Source organism: Haliotis asinina, chromosome 12, assembly GCF_037392515.1.
Source record: "Haliotis asinina isolate JCU_RB_2024 chromosome 12, JCU_Hal_asi_v2, whole genome shotgun sequence".
NCBI classification, from domain to species: domain Eukaryota; kingdom Metazoa; phylum Mollusca; class Gastropoda; order Lepetellida; family Haliotidae; genus Haliotis; species Haliotis asinina.
In genome coordinates this window covers 41026792-41048994 of record NC_090291.1, presented here as the reverse complement: position 1 = coordinate 41048994, position 22203 = coordinate 41026792, and the positions used below count along the sequence as shown (strand labels likewise).

General features: G+C 41.5%; 1 protein-coding gene across 1 annotated transcript; it reads left to right on the top strand.

Annotated features, from left to right (window-relative positions):
- The first annotated feature begins 370 nt into the window (after nucleotides 1-370).
- On the top strand, nucleotides 371-21298 carry LOC137258092 (protein-glutamine gamma-glutamyltransferase K-like). Its single transcript, XM_067795648.1, has 16 exons — nucleotides 371-510; nucleotides 1186-1370; nucleotides 1789-2046; nucleotides 3415-3684; nucleotides 4646-4764; nucleotides 5107-5220; nucleotides 5443-5617; nucleotides 8833-8977; nucleotides 9211-9314; nucleotides 9690-9855; nucleotides 14544-14638; nucleotides 14986-15080; nucleotides 15929-16127; nucleotides 17174-17334; nucleotides 19152-19294; nucleotides 20165-21298. Exons 1-16 carry the CDS (start codon nucleotides 473-475, stop codon nucleotides 20313-20315), a joined length of 2418 nt encoding a protein of 805 aa, XP_067651749.1. The 5' UTR covers nucleotides 371-472; the 3' UTR covers nucleotides 20316-21298.
- The last annotated feature ends 905 nt before the right edge of the window (nucleotides 21299-22203 follow it).

Here is a 22203-nt window from a genome sequence, read left to right as displayed (position 1 = left end):
TTCACTGTAAATATGGTTTTTGAGGATAGTGTCGATATCTATTTAGATGGAGGGAATGTCGACCTCATTTGTCCTTATACTTGAGTTTTGAAGTCAGCATATATACATACCCGTCCAATGTGCACAAGAACGTTTATAGTTGGCGTGAACCCGGCCCGCCGATACTGACGTCAAAACTGTCAAGGTCACTGGCTCATAGACATCATGAACTTGAGATAAAGGCGCTGTCTACAATCTCTTGAATCCATAAGAGAACGATTTATAGGCGTAATAACACAAGTGGAAGGTTTGTCAGGTTAAATGCAATGTAAATACAATGTCGGTAAACATGTAATATAAATCCCCACTGTTCTTTTTGCTGACCTTGCAGAACAGGGTTTGTCGGTAGAGAGGTTTCTAAAGCTGTCGACAACGTCTCAGGAACGGCGTCACACTAGACACTTACGTCAGTCCAAATCCACTGCCAACGGCGATGGCAAGTTCCCTAAACATCCGGAACATCAGTTTAAGGTAAGTGTGTAAATGACAATTTATGTTTCAAGTAAATAAAATTTACAGATGCTATATATCCACAAACACAAGCAGTTGACGTGATTACTATTTGGTTGAGTAGTTCACAGCCAACGCCCGAAAACGTAAAGCACCAGTGTTGTTGAAGACTTTAAAATTACGATCGTCTTAGATTTCGAATGGCGTCCTGATGTGGTGGAGGTTGTTGGGGGTGATGGTGGGGGTGGGGGCTTACTTTGACATTTTTATTCCGGATTTGCGGATTTCAGTAATGCTTCAGATATGGCGTTTCATTCTCGAAGTAATATTCGGAATTGCACAGAATCAAGCAGTGCCATGGAACAGTCATACCAAAAAGTATCATTTTATTCCATGTTACAAGTTTTTGTTTTGGGTTTTGTATAACACAAGAATTCAGATTTCACTTCACGACCTAAAGCACAACACCGCCATAATCTAAACGTGTTTAGAATTTAAATTCATAACGTGTTTACAATTTATAACATTTAAACAACTTAAACAGTTAGAATTTCTACGTGTTTACATACAGTTTGAATGCTGATATAGATTCGTTTAGTTTGAATATAATGAAACAGTGTCAAAAACACTGACACAGTGGCTAGCATAGTTTCATGCGTTTTTGCAATTAAAGTTACACGTTGACCTGTTTTTCAGCAATGGATTAAGTCGAAACCGTTACTTCCGGCCCAGGATGCCGCGAGACCGGTTCAGTCGACCTTGGTACTCCAACAGACCGAGAAGGAGGCCCGCGGTTTGGGAACGCGACAGGCGTTTCAGGGACTGGTTGAGAGAATATCTGAGGAAGAGAGAAAATATTAGCACTGGCAATGATGGGTCAGGTCAGAACAACTGTTTTCCTTTAAAATAGTGTTGTGTTTTCAGATCAAATTGGCCAGACTTTCACATATACCTTCACATACCCCGGGGATTACATGTTGCGATGAATTTCAGTTGTAAATACTAACGGGTTCATGTGGGTCTTAAGGGAAACACGTTTCCGGGAAGAGATGGCCATAAATACCATACGAGGCATCCTGTGATATGAAGATGACTTCAGCCACATTCTGCTGCTATCGAAATACCTCACAAATCACACTTGACTTCTACACACTCGTGGAATCATTAAATGACCAATTCCATAGTGGATGTGTAGATCGTGTTCAAAACATTCTTGATAATTACGGACAAGAACCCTGGGTAAAGCGTCACTATTTTCTCCGGGGAAGACAAAGCTAATATTTACCATTTCTGAAATAGGGGACGACGAAGACGAAAATGAGCAACCGGAAGTACCAGGCACTGATCTGTCAACGAAACTGCACGTGACCAACCTTGACCTTAACATAGCGGAGAACACCAAGCAGCACCACACTGACATGTATGAGTGCACAGAGGTCAGGGGTAATGAGGAAGCCGAGCTGGTGGTCAGGAGAGGTCAGCCCTTCCTCATCACCATCACCTTCGACAGACCTTACGACATCGACAAGAACGACATCACGCTTTTGTTCACTTTAGGTATGAATGTTTCACATTAATTGACTCTTCCAAATGTATGTGCATGTCTAGCCCACCATTAGAAAGAATGGCAGTATGATGTGCAGAGTTCTCCACACTCACGCTGTGAGGATCTTCTTTATCTGTTGGTTCCGGTTAAGATCCTTGAAATATTAACATATCCCGAGGTTTTCATACTGTGTACAACACAGCGGTCTATCCTTCATGACTTGTCCTTACTAGCAAATCTCATACGCTCCGCTTGGACTGTGCAGAGGAGGAACCTTGACGGAAATCGAAAGACAACGTCTCTCGGTCCTATAACGATATACATTACATTAAAAATATAATAAATCTCGAAATTTAATAAAAAAAACCAAAATTTGTTTCCTCAAACATAGATGTCTCTTTCTGATTGGCTGAGCGCTCCTTTATTATTCTGAATGTATCCCTCTTGCAAGCGATTAATATTTGCTATGCACTCCGCTGGAAATGTTGGACACATTTGGTACTCCATGCCGGTAATTCTTTATCTTGAATAACATTGAATCATGTATGATGTACGGAAATTACCGATGTTTCGTGAATGCAAATCGATGGAAGGGAGATAAGTCTGTTTTTCTTGTCAGCAAATGCTAGCTATAGCTACAAAAAGATTTGTGCTTCAAGGAATTCAGAATTAACAGTTTGGTAAGGGCTCGGGGAAGATTAACATAGAGGGCACATCAACCCATATCACCAGCGTAACAAGTGAACAACGTTTACCTGTATTATATTGATGGGTGCGGGATGGTGAAAGTTATGTCCACCTCTACTGTCTGCCGAGCTTTAACAGAGGAAGGGAAGATAGATGGAAGGGAGATAACTGTAACTCTGTTTTACTTGTCGTCTGCAAACCCAGGAGATGGCTACAAAACGTTTTGCACCCGTACTTCAAAATTAAAATTGAGGAATTCGGTAAGATAAATACGTTGTTCACTGGTTCCTCGGATCTCGTGGGGTTGATGTACTCTCGATGCGTGTTTATGTTCCCTGAGCATGTACACTGAGGGTACATCAACCCCGGTTCCCCTTGTGATCAGTGAACAGCTTAGAATGTACATTCGTAATAAAACAGGATCCTATTTAATTCCTGCATACCACATTGCTAGGACACTCTGCGTCTGAAAACACACCATATTCCAAAAGGGAGTAAGAGGCGACTTACAAGATCGGGTGGTAGGGCTCGCTGATTTGGTTGACACACGTCATCGGTTCCCAGTTCTTCAGACTAATGATCATGCTGACGCCTGGATTGTGCTGTTGTTGACATTAGACCAACCAACCGTTTCAATGGGGCGGGGTGTTGCTGTCGATGTCATCAGGTTCTCAATCACGTTCCTGTTACAGCGTCTGACGAGAACAACAGCACCGTCAAAGAATCCATCAAGGTTGGAGAGGGTAGAGACACGTCCTACAAGCCGCGGAGATGGGGCGCCACCGTCGCCAAGAAGGGAGGTAACTCTCTCACAGTAGAAGTGTTCTCTCCAGCTTCCACCCCGGTCGGAGTTTGGGATTTGATTGTCAGGACCACCGTGGACGTGGAGAACGGCAAAGACCTCATCTGGCAGTACAACCACAACGAAGACATCAACATCATCTTTAATCCATGGTGTAAAGGTGAGACAGAATATTCAAGCACGGATATTATACTTGCATACTAAAGGTCGTTAGTCTTCAAGCCATAACATGTTTGACGCATAATTGAATTTTTAAAGTCCTAAGGATGCAGGCTGGTTTACGCGACAAATTAAGCTCCGTGTTTGCCATGCTCGATAATCGTTACAAGGGTAGGGCATACGTTACAATAAATCTCAACTATACCCTGGATGCATCAACGGCTCGGACCGATAGTTTTATTACCTCCCTTTTCCTAACCATTAAGCCGCCATTACTACCGAGCTAGTCAGTTCCAACATAGATAGCCGTCGCTGGTGCGAATGTTTGTTGAGACAAATCATACAAACAAATTGACACGTCTGAAAAGTGAAAACATATATGCAAGAACTCTACCTCATTCAGAGTACCTCTGCATCATTTGTGTGGTCAAGTTCAATCGGTTAGATAGGAGTTGTGATTGGTTCGCTCAACTTCCCAGTGTAGACACCTGATTGGATAAAAAGCCAACCAAGGGAGATAATAAATTCATTTACTTGTTCTGTCATTTCGTGAAATGACTGAAACTGTCAGGCAATTCAAGAATGCATGATATTAATGATCTCTAGTCACAAGAAATGACCGTTGAAACTACTTTCAGGTCTCCTTATCCAAATGCAGAGAATTCAACACTTCCCTGCCAACGAGTTGACTGAAAGTTTTAGTCATTTCAAGAAATGACTGATAACACTGTCTGATTATATCATATCAACGAACACGCTTACATGAATCACTTGTCCCAATCAAGAAAGTGGTGTTCACTCCCATACTTCAACATCGATAGACCTGATGCTACCTGATGTGTGGAACGGGACCGTTTCAGCTTACAACCCGTGACCAATAAGTCATATTCTGCTAAAGCTGGTGAGATATTCCTACGTCGTAAAACAACAACAACCCACTATTCGTTTACCTCTACTTACAGAGGATGTCGTATACCTCCCTGACCAGAGCTGGATCGCGGAAGCCGTGGAGAACGACTCGGGGGTCTTGTACTATGGGACATTCGATAAGATGGGAGGCAGTAGTTGGTACTACGGCCAGGTCAGAAGAGTACTTTTTAAATCATTATTGCATCTTTTATGGATGTTTTGGTGTGAACGGAATGTTTTTTGTTACGCTTGCTGTATTCAGTTTAAAACAGAATAAACTATCATGATGCGTAGCAACATAATTCATTATCGCTGTATTTGCTGGAGTGATGCTACAAAATAGCATCTGGCACTTTTGTCTGCAATGGAATCGATAACTGGATCATCATCATCATCATCGTCATCATCATCATCATCATCATCATCATTGTCTTCGCTGTCGTTGTCATTTTCATTTAGCTCTTAATTTTGTAGTTATCGTTATCATCATTATCTTTGTCAACCACTTGTTCAGTTTGAGGACGGCATCCTGGACGCCGCTCTACACCTCGTCAGGAGGGGTTTCGACTTTAAAATGACTCGCGCTATGGGGAATGCAACCAAGGTGGCCAGAATTCTGTCAAAGATCGTAAGTCCGTGTTCCGGTTGATGATATATCTCGTGCATTGCACATTAGCTAGCAACGGTTACCACAATCTGTCTGTCGGAGCTTCGCTGTTCACACGTCGTGTACATAATGCTGATAGCAGTGTAAAATAATATCTAAAATAATGTTCATACAGTCACCTAAGCAGCTTTCCCTTTAATGACATTCGCCAGAAGAAATATACTTATTGGTTGTCTTTGGTAGGTAAACTCCTCCGACGACAGCGGCGTCCTTACGGGCAACTGGAGCGATAACTACGCCGGTGGAACCAGCCCAACGTCATGGACGGGAAGTGTGAAGATCCTGAAGAAATACATGTCCACCGGAAAACCGGTCAAGTACGGACAGTGCTGGGTCTTCGCAGGGGTTTTAACTACAGGTAGGGTCAACAATCAGTATGGCGATTTGACATGGAAGCAATGTTGTTTAGCAGGGGTTTGCATCAGGATCATTGTGTGTTTATGTTTTGTCTGAAAGGAACAGTCCTTCTTGTTGAATTTCAAGAGGGAGTAATGGTGTACGTTCTTCAATTGTGCATGAGTGTTTTTGTTTGTTTTTCTTGTCTAAAGAGAACAATCCCCGTTGAAATGCTGAAGGGTGCAACTATTATAGTTTTCGTCCTGTGTCTTTGTATTTGTTTTGTTTTAGTTAGTTTAGCTTTACACCGTACTCACCAATATTCCAGCTAAATGGCGTTGTCAAGAAAGGAACGATTCTTGTTGAACTGCACAATGGAGCCATGATTTTAGTTGCTTGACTGTGTATGTGTGTTGTCTAGAAAGAAGAATTAGTCTTATTTAACGTGTTATGTAACTGCACAATGGAGCCATGATTTTAGTTGCTTGACTGTGTATGTGTGTTGTCTAGAAAGAAGAATTAGTCTTATTTAACGTGTTATGTAACTGCACAATGGAGCCATGATTTTAGTTGCTTGACTGTGTATGTGTGTTGTCTAGAAAGAAGAATTAGTCTTATTTAACGTGTTATGTAACTGCACAATGGAGCCATGATTTTAGTTGCTTGACTGTGTATGTGTGTTGTCTAGAAAGAAGAATTAGTCTTATTTAACGTGTTATGTAACTGCACAATGGAGCCATGATTTTAGTTGCTTGACTGTGTATGTGTGTTGTCTAGAAAGAAGAATTAGTCTTATTTAACGTGTTATGTAACTGCACAATGGAGCCATGATTTTAGTTGCTTGACTGTGTATGTGTGTTGTCTAGAAAGAAGAATTAGTCTTATTTAACGTGTTATGTAACTGCACAATGGAGCCATGATTTTAGTTGCTTGACTGTGTATGTGTGTTGTCTAGAAAGAAGAATTAGTCTTATTTAACGTGTTATGTAACTGCACAATGGAGCCATGATTTTAGTTGCTTGACTGTGTATGTGTGTTGTCTAGAAAGAAGAATTAGTCTTATTTAACGTGTTATGTAACTGCACAATGGAGCCATGATTTTAGTTGCATGACTGTGTATGTGTGTTGTCTAGAAAGAAGAATTAGTCTTATTTAACGTGTTATGTAACTGCACAATGGAGCCATGATTTTAGTTGCATGACTGTGTATGTGTGTTGTCTAGAAAGAAGAATTAGTCTTATTTAACGTGTTATGTAACTGCACAATGGAGCCATGATTTTAGTTGCATGACTGTGTATGTGTGTTGTCTAGAAAGAAGAATTAGTCTTATTTAACGTGTTATGTAACTGCACAATGGAGCCATGATTTTAGTTGCTTGACTGTGTATGTGTGTTGTCTAGAAAGAAGAATTAGTCTTATTTAACGTGTTATGTAACTGCACAATGGAGCCATGATTTTAGTTGCTTGACTGTGTATGTGTGTTGTCTAGAAAGAAGAATTAGTCTTATTTAACGTGTTATGTAACTGCACAATGGAGCCATGATTTTAGTTGCTTGACTGTGTATGTGTGTTGTCTAGAAAGAAGAATTAGTCTTATTTAACGTGTTATGTAACTGCACAATGGAGCCATGATTTTAGTTGCATGACTGTGTATGTGTGTTGTCTAGAAAGAAGAATTAGTCTTATTTAACGTGTTATGTAACTGCACAATGGAGCCATGATTTTAGTTGCATGACTGTGTATGTGTGTTGTCTAGAAAGAAGAATTAGTCTTATTTAACGTGTTATGTAACTGCACAATGGAGCCATGATTTTAGTTGCATGACTGTGTATGTGTGTTGTCTAGAAAGAAGAATTAGTCTTATTTAACGTGTTATGTAACTGCACAATGGAGCCATGATTTTAGTTGCTTGACTGTGTATGTGTGTTGTCTAGAAAGAAGAATTAGTCTTATTTAACGTGTTATGTAACTGCACAATGGAGCCATGATTTTAGTTGCATGACTGTGTATGTGTGTTGTCTAGAAAGAAGAATTAGTCTTATTTAACGTGTTATGTAACTGCACAATGGAGCCATGATTTTAGTTGCATGACTGTGTATGTGTGTTGTCTAGAAAGAAGAATTAGTCTTATTTAACGTGTTATGTAACTGCACAATGGAGCCATGATTTTAGTTGCATGACTGTGTATGTGTGTTGTCTAGAAAGAAGAATTAGTCTTATTTAACGTGTTATGTAACTGCACAATGGAGCCATGATTTTAGTTGCATGACTGTGTATGTGTGTTGTCTAGAAAGAAGAATTAGTCTTATTTAACGTGTTATGTAACTGCACAATGGAGCCATGATTTTAGTTGCATGACTGTGTATGTGTGTTGTCTAGAAAGAAGAATTAGTCTTATTTAACGTGTTATGTAACTGCACAATGGAGCCATGATTTTAGTTGCATGACTGTGTATGTGTGTTGTCTAGAAAGAAGAATTAGTCTTATTTAACGTGTTATGTAACTGCGCGTTTGTTAAACGGTTTATGTGTTTTATGCTTTTTGTTGTTTTGTTTTGTTTGTTTGTTTTTTGTTGTTGTTTTTTTTTTGGGGGGGTTGTTTTTTTTGTTTTTGTTTTTATTTTTTTCATTATTATTTTATTTATTTATTTTATTTTATATTATTTTATTTTTTTTATTGGGGGGGGGGATTGTATGTGTTTTGTCGTACTTAAGGAAAAGTCTCTTTTGTGTAACTTTTGAAGAGAAATCATTCTTGACTTTGTTGGTAGTGGTAGTGGTGGTAATAGTGGTGGTAGTTGTAGTAATATGGTGGTGGTAGTGGTAGTGGTAGTGGTAGTGGTAGTAGATCTGTTTAACTTGTTGCTTAATCGTGTGTGTGCTGAAATGGTTTCCTTTTTGCTCTGTGTGCGTTTGTTTTATGTGAGTAACTGAGTGTGTGTGTTGTTTAAGTGTATGAAGGATCAAACATTCTTGATGTTTAACTATAGGAGATATCAATCACGATGTTAAACAAAAAGGGCTAAGAACAGTCTGAATACTGTGTTCTGTTACCTAATAAAAATATTCGCAACCAACGAAAACGTTCATCGTTGACATAGGACTAGATATGAAAGTGTCCTGTGAGTAGACCCGACTAGTGTAGGGAAGCCATATTGCCAGTCTCACAAACTCCATGACCATAAGAATGAACGCTTTCAACTTCCATGTTTTAATAAACTCCTCACTGTACCCACAGTGTGCCGAGCCCTAGGACTGCCCTGCCGTAGTATCACCAACTTCGAATCGGCTCATAACAGCGACAAAGAACGTTTAAGCTGTGACGAAATCTACAGGATGACCAGTCGTGGGGACTTCGTAGATATATCCTCGGATTCTGTTTGGTATGTATTAACTAAAGGAAGATGTCATTGCCAGATTTTGTTCGTCTAGAGTTGGGGAACATATCCAATATTTTGAGGATACATCCTTTTGTCTGGCAGTGTAGGTACAGTGTAGGCAATTCGGCTCGTAAATGTATATATAACTAAACTATTTAGAGTTTAATGATTTCCTGGCATCAATCGATTCTTTTTTTTTTTAAATATATGCATCGTATTTGCCCTCATTTTGGCAGGAACTTCCATGTTTGGAACGAGGTGTGGATGAGTCGCCCTGATCTTGGCAGCAGGTTTGACGGATGGCAGGTTATTGATGCCACACCCCAGGAGACTAGTGATGGTAGGTGGTGCAGGGGGTGGGGCCGATGTGGGGTAGGGTAGATAAAGAAGGTGTCAGAGAGGGTATTTGAAGCAGGGGTGAGGGAGGGTTAGTAAAGCAGGGGTGAGGGAGGGTAGGTGTAGCAGGGGTGAGGGAGGGTTGGTAAAGCAGGGGCGAGGGAGAGTAGGTAAAGCAGAGGTCAAGGAGGCTAGGTGTAGGAGGGGTGAGGGAGGGTAGGTGTAGCAGGGGTAAGGGAGAGTAGGTGAAGCAAGGGTTTGGGGATTGTAGATTGCGAGTTTCAGACCTAGGAGATTGTTGGTGTTTATTATGGTTTACTGGCTTGTGTAACTGTTGATAACTTATTCACATTTACTCATATCCGTCATGGGGTTATAGGCGTCTATTGCTGTGGTCCCTCACCCGTGACAGCCATCAAGGAGGGGCTCATCAACATCGGACAGGACACGGCCTTTGTCTTCGCCGAGGTCAACTCGGACAAAGTGGTCTGGGCTGAAAATGCAGTGACTAAGAAACTGAAACAAGTGTCAAGAACTCCAAACAGGTAGGAAAAGAACCGACCTCTCCTGCGATACATCTGACAAAAGCAGAGTCTGTTGTGTGATTCAGAAGTAGTAGTGTTCACGTCGTCAGAAGGTAGCTTTGTCGGATCCAGCCGGAGCAGATGTTGATTGGCTCATCAAAGTCACGTGATCAGATGGCTCATGCCTAAACAGAGTCTCACAGGTGAGGAAAGGGGGATGAAAGGTTGTTTTAATGCAGTCATTCAGAAAACCCATTCTGACCTGAGAAATCAAATGTAAACTGTAACGAATGGACAGTCAGACTAATTCAACAGGGTGCTCACAATAACGAAGAAGTCAAGTCGCCATGCATTGTCTATAACGCTGAACACAGTCCGATGTCAAATATCCCGCGCTAAACAGAACGTGCGACCTACTTTTCCAGCTGCCTATTGAAATATCAATGGAGGGTGCGACTTGAAACTATTTATAACAATTTTTATAAGAAAGTGTTGAATTCTTCAGCCCTGTCCAGCCCTGGATAGTTGGGCCAGATGTAAGTTCACATGCTAGCGTTTCGTATCAAAATATGTAATTTTGGTATAGAATCTACCATGATGCAAACGATTTTAGTTTTACATCAGAACTGCATTCAGAGTGTAATGTTTTTAAAAATAAATGGTTCGACATACACACGGACAACAGTTGGATTTCAAATATTCCGCGCTAGACAGAACTCGCGACCTACTTTTCCAGTTTCCATTGAAATATCAATGCAGGTTACAACTTGAAACTATTATAACAATGTGTAAAAGACAGCGTTCATTCAATCCTTTACACTTTATGCACAGTCACGTGAACAGAACCTCAGTTAAAAAACAGCTTAGTATTAGGATGTCAGTTTCATCAGTTGTGCCTTAAAACAAGTCGGTTTTGGAAGTAGATTGTGATGCGAATGACACGGGGACTGTTGAAGATGAACGCCATGTATACCCCTATTCGAGGAAGAGTCCTTTCAGTCAACACTATCCTGTGAAGATAGAATTAAATGGGAAAGCCTGTAACTGTTCGGGGCAGTATTATATGTATTGCAAAGCCTTCACCTTTTTAGATGTATTTATTGCTGAGCGTATTCTTAATTCATCATTTCTATCTGAACAGAAACAGTTAGGTAAACGTGTGAAGAATTTTGATCCAACCGCGTGGCGCAAGATTACTCCACAAGTGGTGAAAAATGCAAATTCACTCATGATCAGTCTATAGACATTTAGTCCCGGCTGCTGAATACATCCACCAAGGTGTTAGTCGAAGGACCCCCTTACGACTGATTATGGGTTGTTTGCCTCTCCGTCTCTTTCGGATTCCAGAATTAGGAATGAATTAATCAGGCGTGGACACAACCTATTAGGACAGATCTTGATGGAAGTGAGGCAATGCAATTCCAGTGTGTAACACCGTACTACTTGGAATTGTGTATTGACATCCACAGTCACTCATGAAGAGAGAACTTTGCACCACCCTAATCGATGGATTACACAGTATTGTATATGCTTAATCAATGCGACTGTACAGAACACATATGTGTGTATTGCAAAACCAAATTAAAATCAAAATATCATCGCTTTTTAAGGCATAGCTACAAGTGTGCTGTGAAGAAGAGAATGTCTTCTAAGATTTCCTCCTTCACATGTAAGACAGTATAAACTCTATGGTACAGTAGACTGACTAGTAGTTTTTCTTTCGCCAGCAAATGTGCACACTACAACGAAACAAAGGTTTAATTAGAGGAATACTAATGGCCTCTCCCTTTCCATATAACAAATGTTCAATGCATCTTCCCTTACACATTGATACGGTACACTGATGACTGGGGCTGACACCAAAACCTTTGAAATCAAAATTTATTTCTCCTAAAGTTATATTTGAATGAAACAGCTTAGCATGAGCAATGTCCATATAATGTTGACACAGCCCATCTCTCTTTGTGCTTTGTTGTACTTTCAACCCTTCCCAACAAGCCTGGTTTCATATTGTTACACTGCTTCATGACTAATCAGCTTTCTAAATAACAATTATGTATCTGTCCGCGTGTATATCGAAACATTTATTTTTAGAACACAACGCTCTGAATGCAGTCCTTTAGCATGTCGTGTTAGATTATATAACCAAAACTACATATTTTGAAACGAAACGCTGGCATGAACTGTCATTTAAACGTCTGGTTCAACTATCCAGGGCTGGACAGGGCTGAATAATTCAACACACACTTTCTTTACAAATTGTTATAAACAGTTTCAAGTCACACCCTCAATTGGTATTTTAATAGAAAGCTGGAGAAGTAGGCCGCACGTTCTGTTTAGCGCGGGCTATTTGAAATCAGTCTGTTCATATCACGTTACTTTTGCTTTCTCACGTCATGAACGGGTTTTCAGTATGACTGCATTAAAACAACCACCTTTCATTCCCTTTTCCACGCCTGTGACGTGCTGTTTATGAGTCATCCTATGTGAACACGTGACTTGGATGAGCCAATCAACATCTGCTCCGGCTGGATCCGGCAAAACTACCTTCCGACGACTTAAACGTTGTATGCGTTATCGAATCTCAGGTAATCGGGAAAGTGGGCCGTATCCCGCCCCACCGGCATCAAAGCATGGAATACGACTCGACTCCTCTTAACACTATCCTGCTGCAGAAAGTGTTTGTTTCTGAATGCCGCCAGAAAGTGTTTGTTTTTGAATGCCGTCAGAAAGTGAGTGTTACCAGGGAGCCTATATAAAGGGGGAGAAGAAACTCCTCGAAAAGCCGCTGAACATATGTCTCGGGTCGTTACGTAACCAGTGTAGCCAATATGTGGCAGCGTTGTATTTAAGATTGAGCCCGTTTTGTTTTCCACTGCTGATTAAGTTCGCTGAGTGTTGTAACAACTAAAATCCTACATGTAGAAGATAAGTTAACTATTTTGTCACTTCAGTTTAAGTCAAATAATTGGTATTACTGTCCGTATTAGGACAGTAAGTTTGTAGTAAAGTTTCAAGTGCTACGGCTCACTGGCTTCTATTCTCGATTCACCGCGAAGATAGTGAGTGAGTTTAGTTTTACGCCGTACTCAGCAATATTCCAGCTATATGGCGACGGTCTGTAAATAATCGAGTCTGGACCAGGCAATCCAGTGATAACAACATGAGCATGGATCTGCGCAACTGGGAACCGATGACATGTGTCAACCAAGTCAGCGAGCCTGACCACCCGATCTCGTTAGTCGCCTTTTACGACAAGCCACCTTTTGTGGCAAGCATGGGTTGCTGAAAGCCTACTCTACCCCGGGACCTTCACGGGTCCCGCGAAGATAGACCGAGTTGTGCCGATAAAAACCTCTTTCACACGTTCGTTTAATTTTTAGAAGGAAAACATACCTTTAGTTGAAAGGTATGTGCAAGTAATAGTGACAGTGTTATGACTTAAAAAAATGTTAGGGTGTAACTGAGGTGTGTGAAAAATTTGACATATCGCCGATCTGTTCTGGTCGGCCATTAAAATGCTATACGCCGTTGTTTGAGTGTTTCTAGTTATTACTTCAAACACATCTTTCACATACACCTTTAATTCTTATGAGGAGAATATATTATCGGGTGAAATGTGTTTGCAAGTAATAGTAATAGTTTCATAATCTAAAACAAAATGTTAGGGTGTATTTGAGGTGTGTGAAAAGTATGACATACTGCCGATCTGATCTGAGACGCCATTGATGCTTGAGGATTATAGTTCCATACCTTCTTTCTTTCTTGTTGATGTTATTATTTGACAAAACTGGAAAGGTGTCTTACACCGTTTTGTGACAGTTTTACACTTTATTTTTGAGGGCAGTGTGACAGTGTCAGTTAACATTTTGTTAATGTCCATTCCATTAGATTTTTTAAAAGGACAGCTGATGTTAACACGTGTTCTCGTGATACTTTTGCATTCTTTAACATGTGAGGGAAAGCAGTGGTGTATCATTTATTATTTCATTCATTCACATATGTACTTTTTTCTTTTATTCCTTTTCTTTATTTCTTTCATTCATTCACATAATTCTTACTCTTAATTCTTACTATAATTCATTCATTCATTCATTGTAAAATTCCGATTGATACAATAAACTGGCTGAAGTTCTTTTAAAGACAACTGAAGTTGCGCTGGGAACAAGCCAAGTCACTGTGTGCGTTGGAGCACACGTTAATTAGTACAAATGGTAAAGAAAACAAGCGAGTGACCTGTCCCTGTTGTAGATTATCCCTGGTGTTACTGAATGTGGTCAGAAAGTGTTTGTTTCTGAATGCCGTCAGAAAGTGTTTTGTTCAGAAAGCCGCCAGAAAGTGTTTTGCTCTGAATGCCGTCAGAAAATGTTTGTTTCTGAATGCCGTCAGAAAGTGTTTGTTTCTGAATGCCGCCAGAAAGTGTTTGTTTCTGAATGCCGTCAGAAAGTGTTTTGTTCTGAGTGTAGTCAACTTACTATATTAACTCCGTCAGTGTACATACAGTAACTTACTACCACAGTTCTCGAATCCTGTGTCAGTGTAGCTGAGGATCCGACAGAACTCTAAGTAACGATTGTAAGAGACCACTGGACTCGATTATGCACCCTGTTCCAGGTATGAGCGTGCATTCGAAGAATTCCACCCTCTCATGAGAGGTTTCTACTTTCTGTTTTCCTGTAATCTGATGTTCTTCTTCTCCCACGCTGTAGTATTGGGAAGATGATCAGTACCCACGAGGCGACCCAAGAGCCGCGGGTTGGACTGCAACGACTGGACCTCACTGACCAGTACAAGTACCCTGAAGGTAGGTTCCTTGTTACTGGACATCCCATAACACATGTTAAAATACGGCGCTTGTTGGTGCCCAGCCAGGAGGTAGCCATTAAGTTGATTACACATTGACTGACCGGATCAGAGTCTGTATAAAGGCGTGTCGGTCCATGTCGTGGAAATTTCGTCGCGGAATCTCAGTGTGTTTAGTGCTATGAAACACACGGATGCACGCAGACCCAGACTCGCACCTGACTGAGATCAATGCATTAATCTTAGTCTCGACGTTCACTAGGCAGTGAAGTAAAATTGCCATACAGTATGACATATGTGATCTGACACTGCCTGCCAGTAGTTTTTATACCTTTGTACTCCACACAGGGTCGGCCCGGGAGCGGGAAGTGGTGCGGCAGGCCGAGGCGATGTTCAGAATGGATAACCTGGATGTTGAGGATGAAGAGCCTCCAGTGTCAGAGGTCGCCGTCTCTTCTATAACCAATCTTCAGTCTTTTCAGTAGTATACATATGTTAGGCATTACTGCCTGTTGTGTATACAGAGTTGCATCCCTTTGGCGCTTCAGGATCCAACAGGTGTATTACATGTGTATATTTGTTCGGATTGGGAACCTTCTCTCGTCGCTCACTCTTTTCGAGTACAACTTATACACTTTATCTTACCTGAGTTTAAATCCAACCGGGTCCAATCTCTTTTATAGAAATTGGTGCATGTTCAAAAATAATATGCTACAAAAGCACAAGCGCCAGATTTGCGTGGTAGGACAAGGGACGACAACGTGTGGCGACCGGTGTGGATGACACTGCCAGGAGCTTCACGACGTTGACGAGAACTTATCACATGTAGATACAAGTCTATGCTCAAAGAGGTGCATTTGTATGCCCATCCCACTGTAACTGCAATAGGAACTCTTAAAGGAGAATGCAGAATCACAGAGATCGATTTTTGACAAAATCAGATCAGTAACCTTTTAAATAATTGTATGATAAATGTTTGAATTTGGGTGGGCGTCTTTGTTATTTCGAAACAATACGTTATCCCCTCACTCCACCCCAGCCTGGAATAGGATGACACGCATGAACCAAATCTGCGAAGCTGACCACCCGATCCCGTTAGTCGCCTGTCACTACAAGCATGGGCTGTTTGAAGACCAATTCTAACAAGGATATTCATTGGTCAAGACAAATGGAACACTATACTATCTCATTACTGATTTCATGTGTGTATCTTCACCTGATAAATTATTATTTAAACTCACCCTAATTACAGTAGCAGAATTGTAACACAGTGGCCTTGTTTTTCTTCTAGAGTGTAGAGTTGCGCATCAACGAGATAGGTGATATCCTCGTCGGCAACGGTTTTGACGTCAATGTTAACGCTACCAACAACGGCAACGACGTCCGTACCGTTTCCCTGGCTCTCAAAGTCTCCTACAAGACGTACTACGGTGTCGTGACAGGGACGGCTGCCCGGTCGACGGATACAACGACATTAGAGCCTGGAAAAAGTAAGTAGAACGTAGTGCTCACGTGGCAACCAAAGACTGAGATAACACAGGCACCAGTAAGTCGGTGCGACATTGTAGACTGTACTGGGACATTACCGACAGGTGAGTACAAGTTGATATCGTAGACCTTGCTGAGTGAAAGAGACAGAAAGTCGGTGCGCCACTGCAGGCACACGAGGTAGAGTGTGTAGAGATATTACAAGCAGTGGAGTATAGTCAACATTGTAACAAATGAAACAGGTATCGTAGACTGCACTGCCGTGTTACAGACAGGAGAGTATACTCAACGTTGCAGCGAATGGAGCATATCGTAGACTGTACTGAGGTGTTATCTTCAGGAGTGTATATTCAACGACGTAGCAAATGAAACAGATATCGTAGACTGCACTATGGAATTTACAAGCGGCAATAAATCGTTGGGACATTGTGGTCACATGAGACTTTGCGATGAGATATTACATACAATAGAGAGTACATTCAAAATTACAGACACCAATCATAGAGACATTACTAGCAGATGTAACAATGTATACATATGAGACACACATCGTACATACCCGTGAAGATCCGGGTTGGAATTGGCCTCAGCAACCCATGCCTGTCGTGCAACCCATGCCTGTCGTGCAACCCATGCTTGTCGTGCAACCCATGCCTGTCGTGCAACCCATGCTTGTCGTGCAACCCATGCCTGTCGTGCAACCCATGCTTGTCGTGCAACCCATGCCTGTCGTGCAACCCATGCTTGTCGTGCAACCCATGCCTGTCGTGCAACCCATGCCTGTCGTAAGAGGCGACCAACGGGATCGAGATGTTAGATTCGCTGACTTGGTTGACACATGTCTTCGTATCCGGACTGTGTAGATCGATGCTCATGATTTTCTGGTCCACACGTGATTATTTCCTGAATGCATTATAGCTGGAATATTGCTGAGCGCGATGTTAAACAGCAACCACATGTCGTGGACTAAGGTGTGATGTTACACGCGGGAAAGAGTTGGGCAATGTTGTCGGTAGGTATATGTTTTATTATGTCTGGGTTTCATAAGGCCGTGAATTCATCTTGAGTGTGACGCCCAAGCAGGCAATGTCACGCCCCAAAGACGGATTCAACTTCCACATAGAGGCTGTGGCGACTGTCAAGGAGACTGACAACATCGTCACAAAGACACTATCCTTCCGGCTTCGCAGACCCGATATTGAGATACAGGTAAGTTTGTTATTTGTCCGTGAGGTCAGCTATATGTAGACATTCAGGGTTACACTCAATAGTGAAGCTATTGATATTCAATGTGATGTAGTCATTAGCAATCAAGTTATATAGTTGAATCGATGGTTGATGTAATGTGCAACACCCAGGACTGTCGGGGCACTGTAATACGCTCCGTCTAGTGTTCATGACGGATTCTTCAGCCACTGTGACACACTCAGTCTGGTGTTCATGACAGATCCTTCAGGCACTGTGACACACTCAGTCGAGTCTTCTGCACAGATACTCTGTGATTCGTCCCGTAGAGTGAGTTTCATCATTTACTGAACTCATGATAATAATCTTTTAAAACAACGTTAAGAATTTGTTTTACAATACATCAGTTCACGTATAAACAGTACCTTTAAAGGGGGTCCCGGGGTAGAATAGGCCTTCAGCAACCCATGCTTGCCATAAAAGGCGACTATGCTTGTCGTAAGAGGCGACTAACGGGATCGGGTGGTCAGGCTCGCTGACTTGGTTGACACATGTCATCGGTTCCCAATTGCGCAGATCGATGCTCATGTTGTTGATCACTGGATTGTCTGGTCCAGACTCGATTATTTACAGACCGTCGCCATATAGCTGGAATATTGCTGAGTGCGGCGTGAAACGCAACTCACTCAACTCACTTACCTTTAAAGGGTATGGGATATTTCACAAAATCTGGCTCGGACCACTGCAATAGGTGGTTATATGTACCCGACTGGAAATGACGAACTCTTTTGGTACTTCGTGGTAGTTATTCTGTACCTCCAATAAAATTGAATCACGTGCGATGTACGAAAAGAGCCGATGTTTTGCGATTGCAAATCGATGGAAGGTAATATCCCTAGATCTAATTCTGTTTTTCGTGCTGTTTTTCGTTTTTCGTACAAAGATGTGTACCCGTGCCTCAAACAATTTAAAATTAAAATTGAAGTATTTGGTAAAATAAATACGTTGTTCACATAAGCAAACATCGAGGGTACATCAACACATTCCCCTCGTGGCCAGTGAACAGTTTGTAATGTATACTGTCTCACGTCCTGTATTATATAGGGTCCTTCCACAGTTAAAGCCAGTAGGCTGTAGAGGTGAACATCTCCTTCACCAACCCGTTCCCATCAATATATATGTGTATATACTGTCACATGTCCTGTGTTATACAGGGTCCTTCCACTGTTAAAGCCGGGGAGATAGCAGAGGTGGACATCTCCTTCACCAACCCGCTCCCATCAATATATATGTGTATATACTGTCACATGTCCTGTGTTATACAGGGTCCTTCCACTGTTAAAGTCGGGGAGATAGTGAAGGGGGATATCTCCTTCACCAACCCGCTCCCATCAATATATTATAAGTTGTCCACTGGTCACGAGGGGGCATGGGCTCATGTACCCTCGAGGTTTGCTTGTGTTCCTCGAGCCCACAACCAAACGCCTGAATTTTAATTTTAAACTGTCTGAAGCACTTCTCTAGAATGCGAGGCGAACCGCCATTTTGCAGACGACACAACGTTAACAGTTATCTCCCTTCCATCGATTTCCAATCGCAAAACATCGGTAATTTCCGTGCTTGATGCATGATTCAATGTTATTCGAGATAAAAAAGTACTACCATGAAGCACCAGAAGAGTTCGGACTTCCCAGCGGTGTTCATAGAAGAAAAATAAATACAACGCCTGTAAGCGGGGTAGATTGGCTAAGCACTATTCTATTATTTCCAATCAGAGAGCGACATTCATGTGTGAGGTAAGTTAAATGTTTATATACTGTCACATGTCCTGTGTTATACAGGGTCCTTCCACTGTTAAAGCCGGGGAGATAGTAGAGGTGGACATCTCCTTCACCAACCCGCTCCCCGTCCTGATGACCAACTGCACGGTGGAGACTGAAGGCAACATGAGAATGGTGGATCCCGTCAATGACATCAAAATACAGTAAGGCACATTATATCTACATATCAAAACGTTGATGAATTTATAAAACACCCTTCACATTCAGTGAAAACATGCTGTGTTATGTATTATTTTGCTCATCTCTTGATGGTGAAGGTTGTATGGATGAGAAACATAATAGCTTGAAATATCATTTCTATTCTCGTGTGTAGTGGCATGATAAACTAGTGTTGTACTTACCTCGCCACATTTCATTAATCTCATCTCGACTAATTTTACCTCATCCAACCTTACATCCTCTCACCATCCATCACCTCTCTTCATCACCTCAAATCTCACCATAATTCACCTCATCTAACTCAACAATCTCACCAGGTCCAACTTCTTAATCGCCAACCTTCACCTAATCAGACCCGTCCTTTACTCCACCATATCTCATATCACCAAAGGGGCGGTGGGGTAGCCTAGTGGTTAAAGCGTTCGCTCGTCACGCCGAAGACCCGGGTTCGATTCCCCACATGGGTACAATGTGTGAGGCCCATTTTCTGGTGTCCCCCGCCGTGATATTGCTGGAATATTGCTAAAAACGGCGTAAAACCAAACTCACTCACTCACTCACTGACTCATATCACCAAACCTCACCATAATTCGCTTCATCTAAAGCACCAAACCCCACGGGTTCCAACTTTACATAATCTCACCACTCTTCACCTGATCAGACCCGCCCTTTACCTCACCAATCTCATATCACCAAACCTTGCAATAAGTCCTTCATCTCATTCACCAAATCTCACCTGGTCCAACCTCATGCAATCCCACCAATCCTCACCTCATCAAATCAAACCTTGCTTTCACCTCACCAAATCCATTCTCACCAAACCTCACCATGGTGACCATACTTGTGTCTTTCAGGAGGATTCGTCCTGGGGAGACCTGGAACAAGATTATCAAGATGTCCCCCACTTTCTTTCCTCGTAGCCAAAGGAAGAGGGAAGCCAGCTTCAGTCTAGAGTCCGACCAGCTCGGGTCAATCGTAGGCTCGTATAGTGTCAGAGTCGCTTAGAGCCCCGGTGTTCATTCATATTCTCAGGCTGTCATCTCCACTCTTCATAGATTGTCGTATCTGCACTGTTTCAATGTAATGTTCATATGCATTACTCTCATAATAACTGCAACTTACAGACTCATTCACACCTTCCCTTACCAGTTCACAGACAATTAAATGATACATATATCGAGCGGTGAGTGAGTCAGATGGGTTTAAAGCATATTGATGTTACACGAAGACGTGCACCTACATGGAAATTTTAGCCCTGAAGCCTTTGTCTCTTGTGCAACTGGGGGGTAGGACTGCCCAGCATGAAATAATCGATAACAGATTTGATAATTATATTCCTACAATATTTTCAATTGTCATGGCCACAGATAAAGGCTCTCGGTGATTCTCTAAGCTTGATAATACTCAATGTCAACTGATATGAAAATGTTAGCAAACCGCTTCAAGGCGAAAAACATTCATAATAATCAAGAGGGATGCCTTCATCTTATATAGAGTCAGTTTGAGTTCATATCTTGCAATGTTTAATCAGCTCCATCTTTCGCTGCCTATATTATAGAAGTTCGAAACACATGTTACCCACGTTACCCACACGTTACCCACTCATATTACATTCACGTTACACACGCTACACACGTTACACACACATATTACACTTTACACACGCATGTTACACACGTTTCACACACGTACACAGATGAAGCAACCACGTGTGTCAGAAAGACATTTGTCGGTGGGAAGGTGAGCTACATGATTCATAGTTCTACGTTAATAGCTAACTTGTTCATCAGTTGTGGTATATTGTCATGCTATTAGTGAGGATTCACAGAAAACATGCTCAATTTATTTGTATAACGTACATATTAGGTACATATACCACAGTTATGTACAGATCCGCGTTGTTCAGCATATTACACTATACTGTGACCGCAGTCCTATGAGGAAGCCAGGTGGTCTTGGGAAAGGAGTCCGCTGTATCATAGATAGTCCTGTGTGGCCTCATGTCCAGAGAGGTTAATTTTAAGTTTGGAGACAAGCATGGTTCTAAAGGAGTGTACATTTCCATCAGTTCTAATGTGAATACCCAATGCCATTTGAAATGGTTTAGTCCCATTCGGGATTCGAATCCACGCTCTCAAAGTCATCCGTCTAAACCACGCAGCCACCTCGAATGAAACCCAAGCTAACAAAAGTACAAGAAGCTGTACGTTACTGGGGAAGAATAATCCCAAGTATAATTGTGTTATTCAGTTCGAAAGTTATCGGTATGAACAGTACTAGTCTTAAGTGAAATATGTTTTGAAAGTCACACAAGCAATGTTATGCATCAACGCCAGGGAGATACCTCTCTTGAGTCTCTATGGACACAGTTTCCTTAAAATGAAAAAGCATAACAGTGATGAAATTCATTTGAAAGGGTTCATTCAAATCTGTAATGACACAGGTGATCGCTGATTTACATGTGTTAATTCAATTATCACGGCATATAATGAGGTGGGAGTGGGGTGGAGTATTGACAGAGACAGAGAGACAGACAGACAGATGAATAACCGACAACGCGATCTGCAGTACAATACGACCCCAAAGTTCAACTCCAAAATATTTTTATTGTTCCTTGCTTCCGTGCATATAACTGTGTATTGTTTTGATTGTTTTCGTGTTTCGAACTGAGACATATTTACCCGTTGAACGCTTTGCTGCGCTATATTTACACCTGCAATGTTGTTGCTTTTGTGCTCTTGTTGATGCTTTATCGTGCCATGAATGTGTATTCTTTATCATGTTATATTTACATGATGATTTATAAAGCAGTTTGTATCCAAATAATATTTTTATAGAAATTAAAGAGTGATATCCTTATTGCTGGTGCATGTTCTCACTCACTCACTGAACA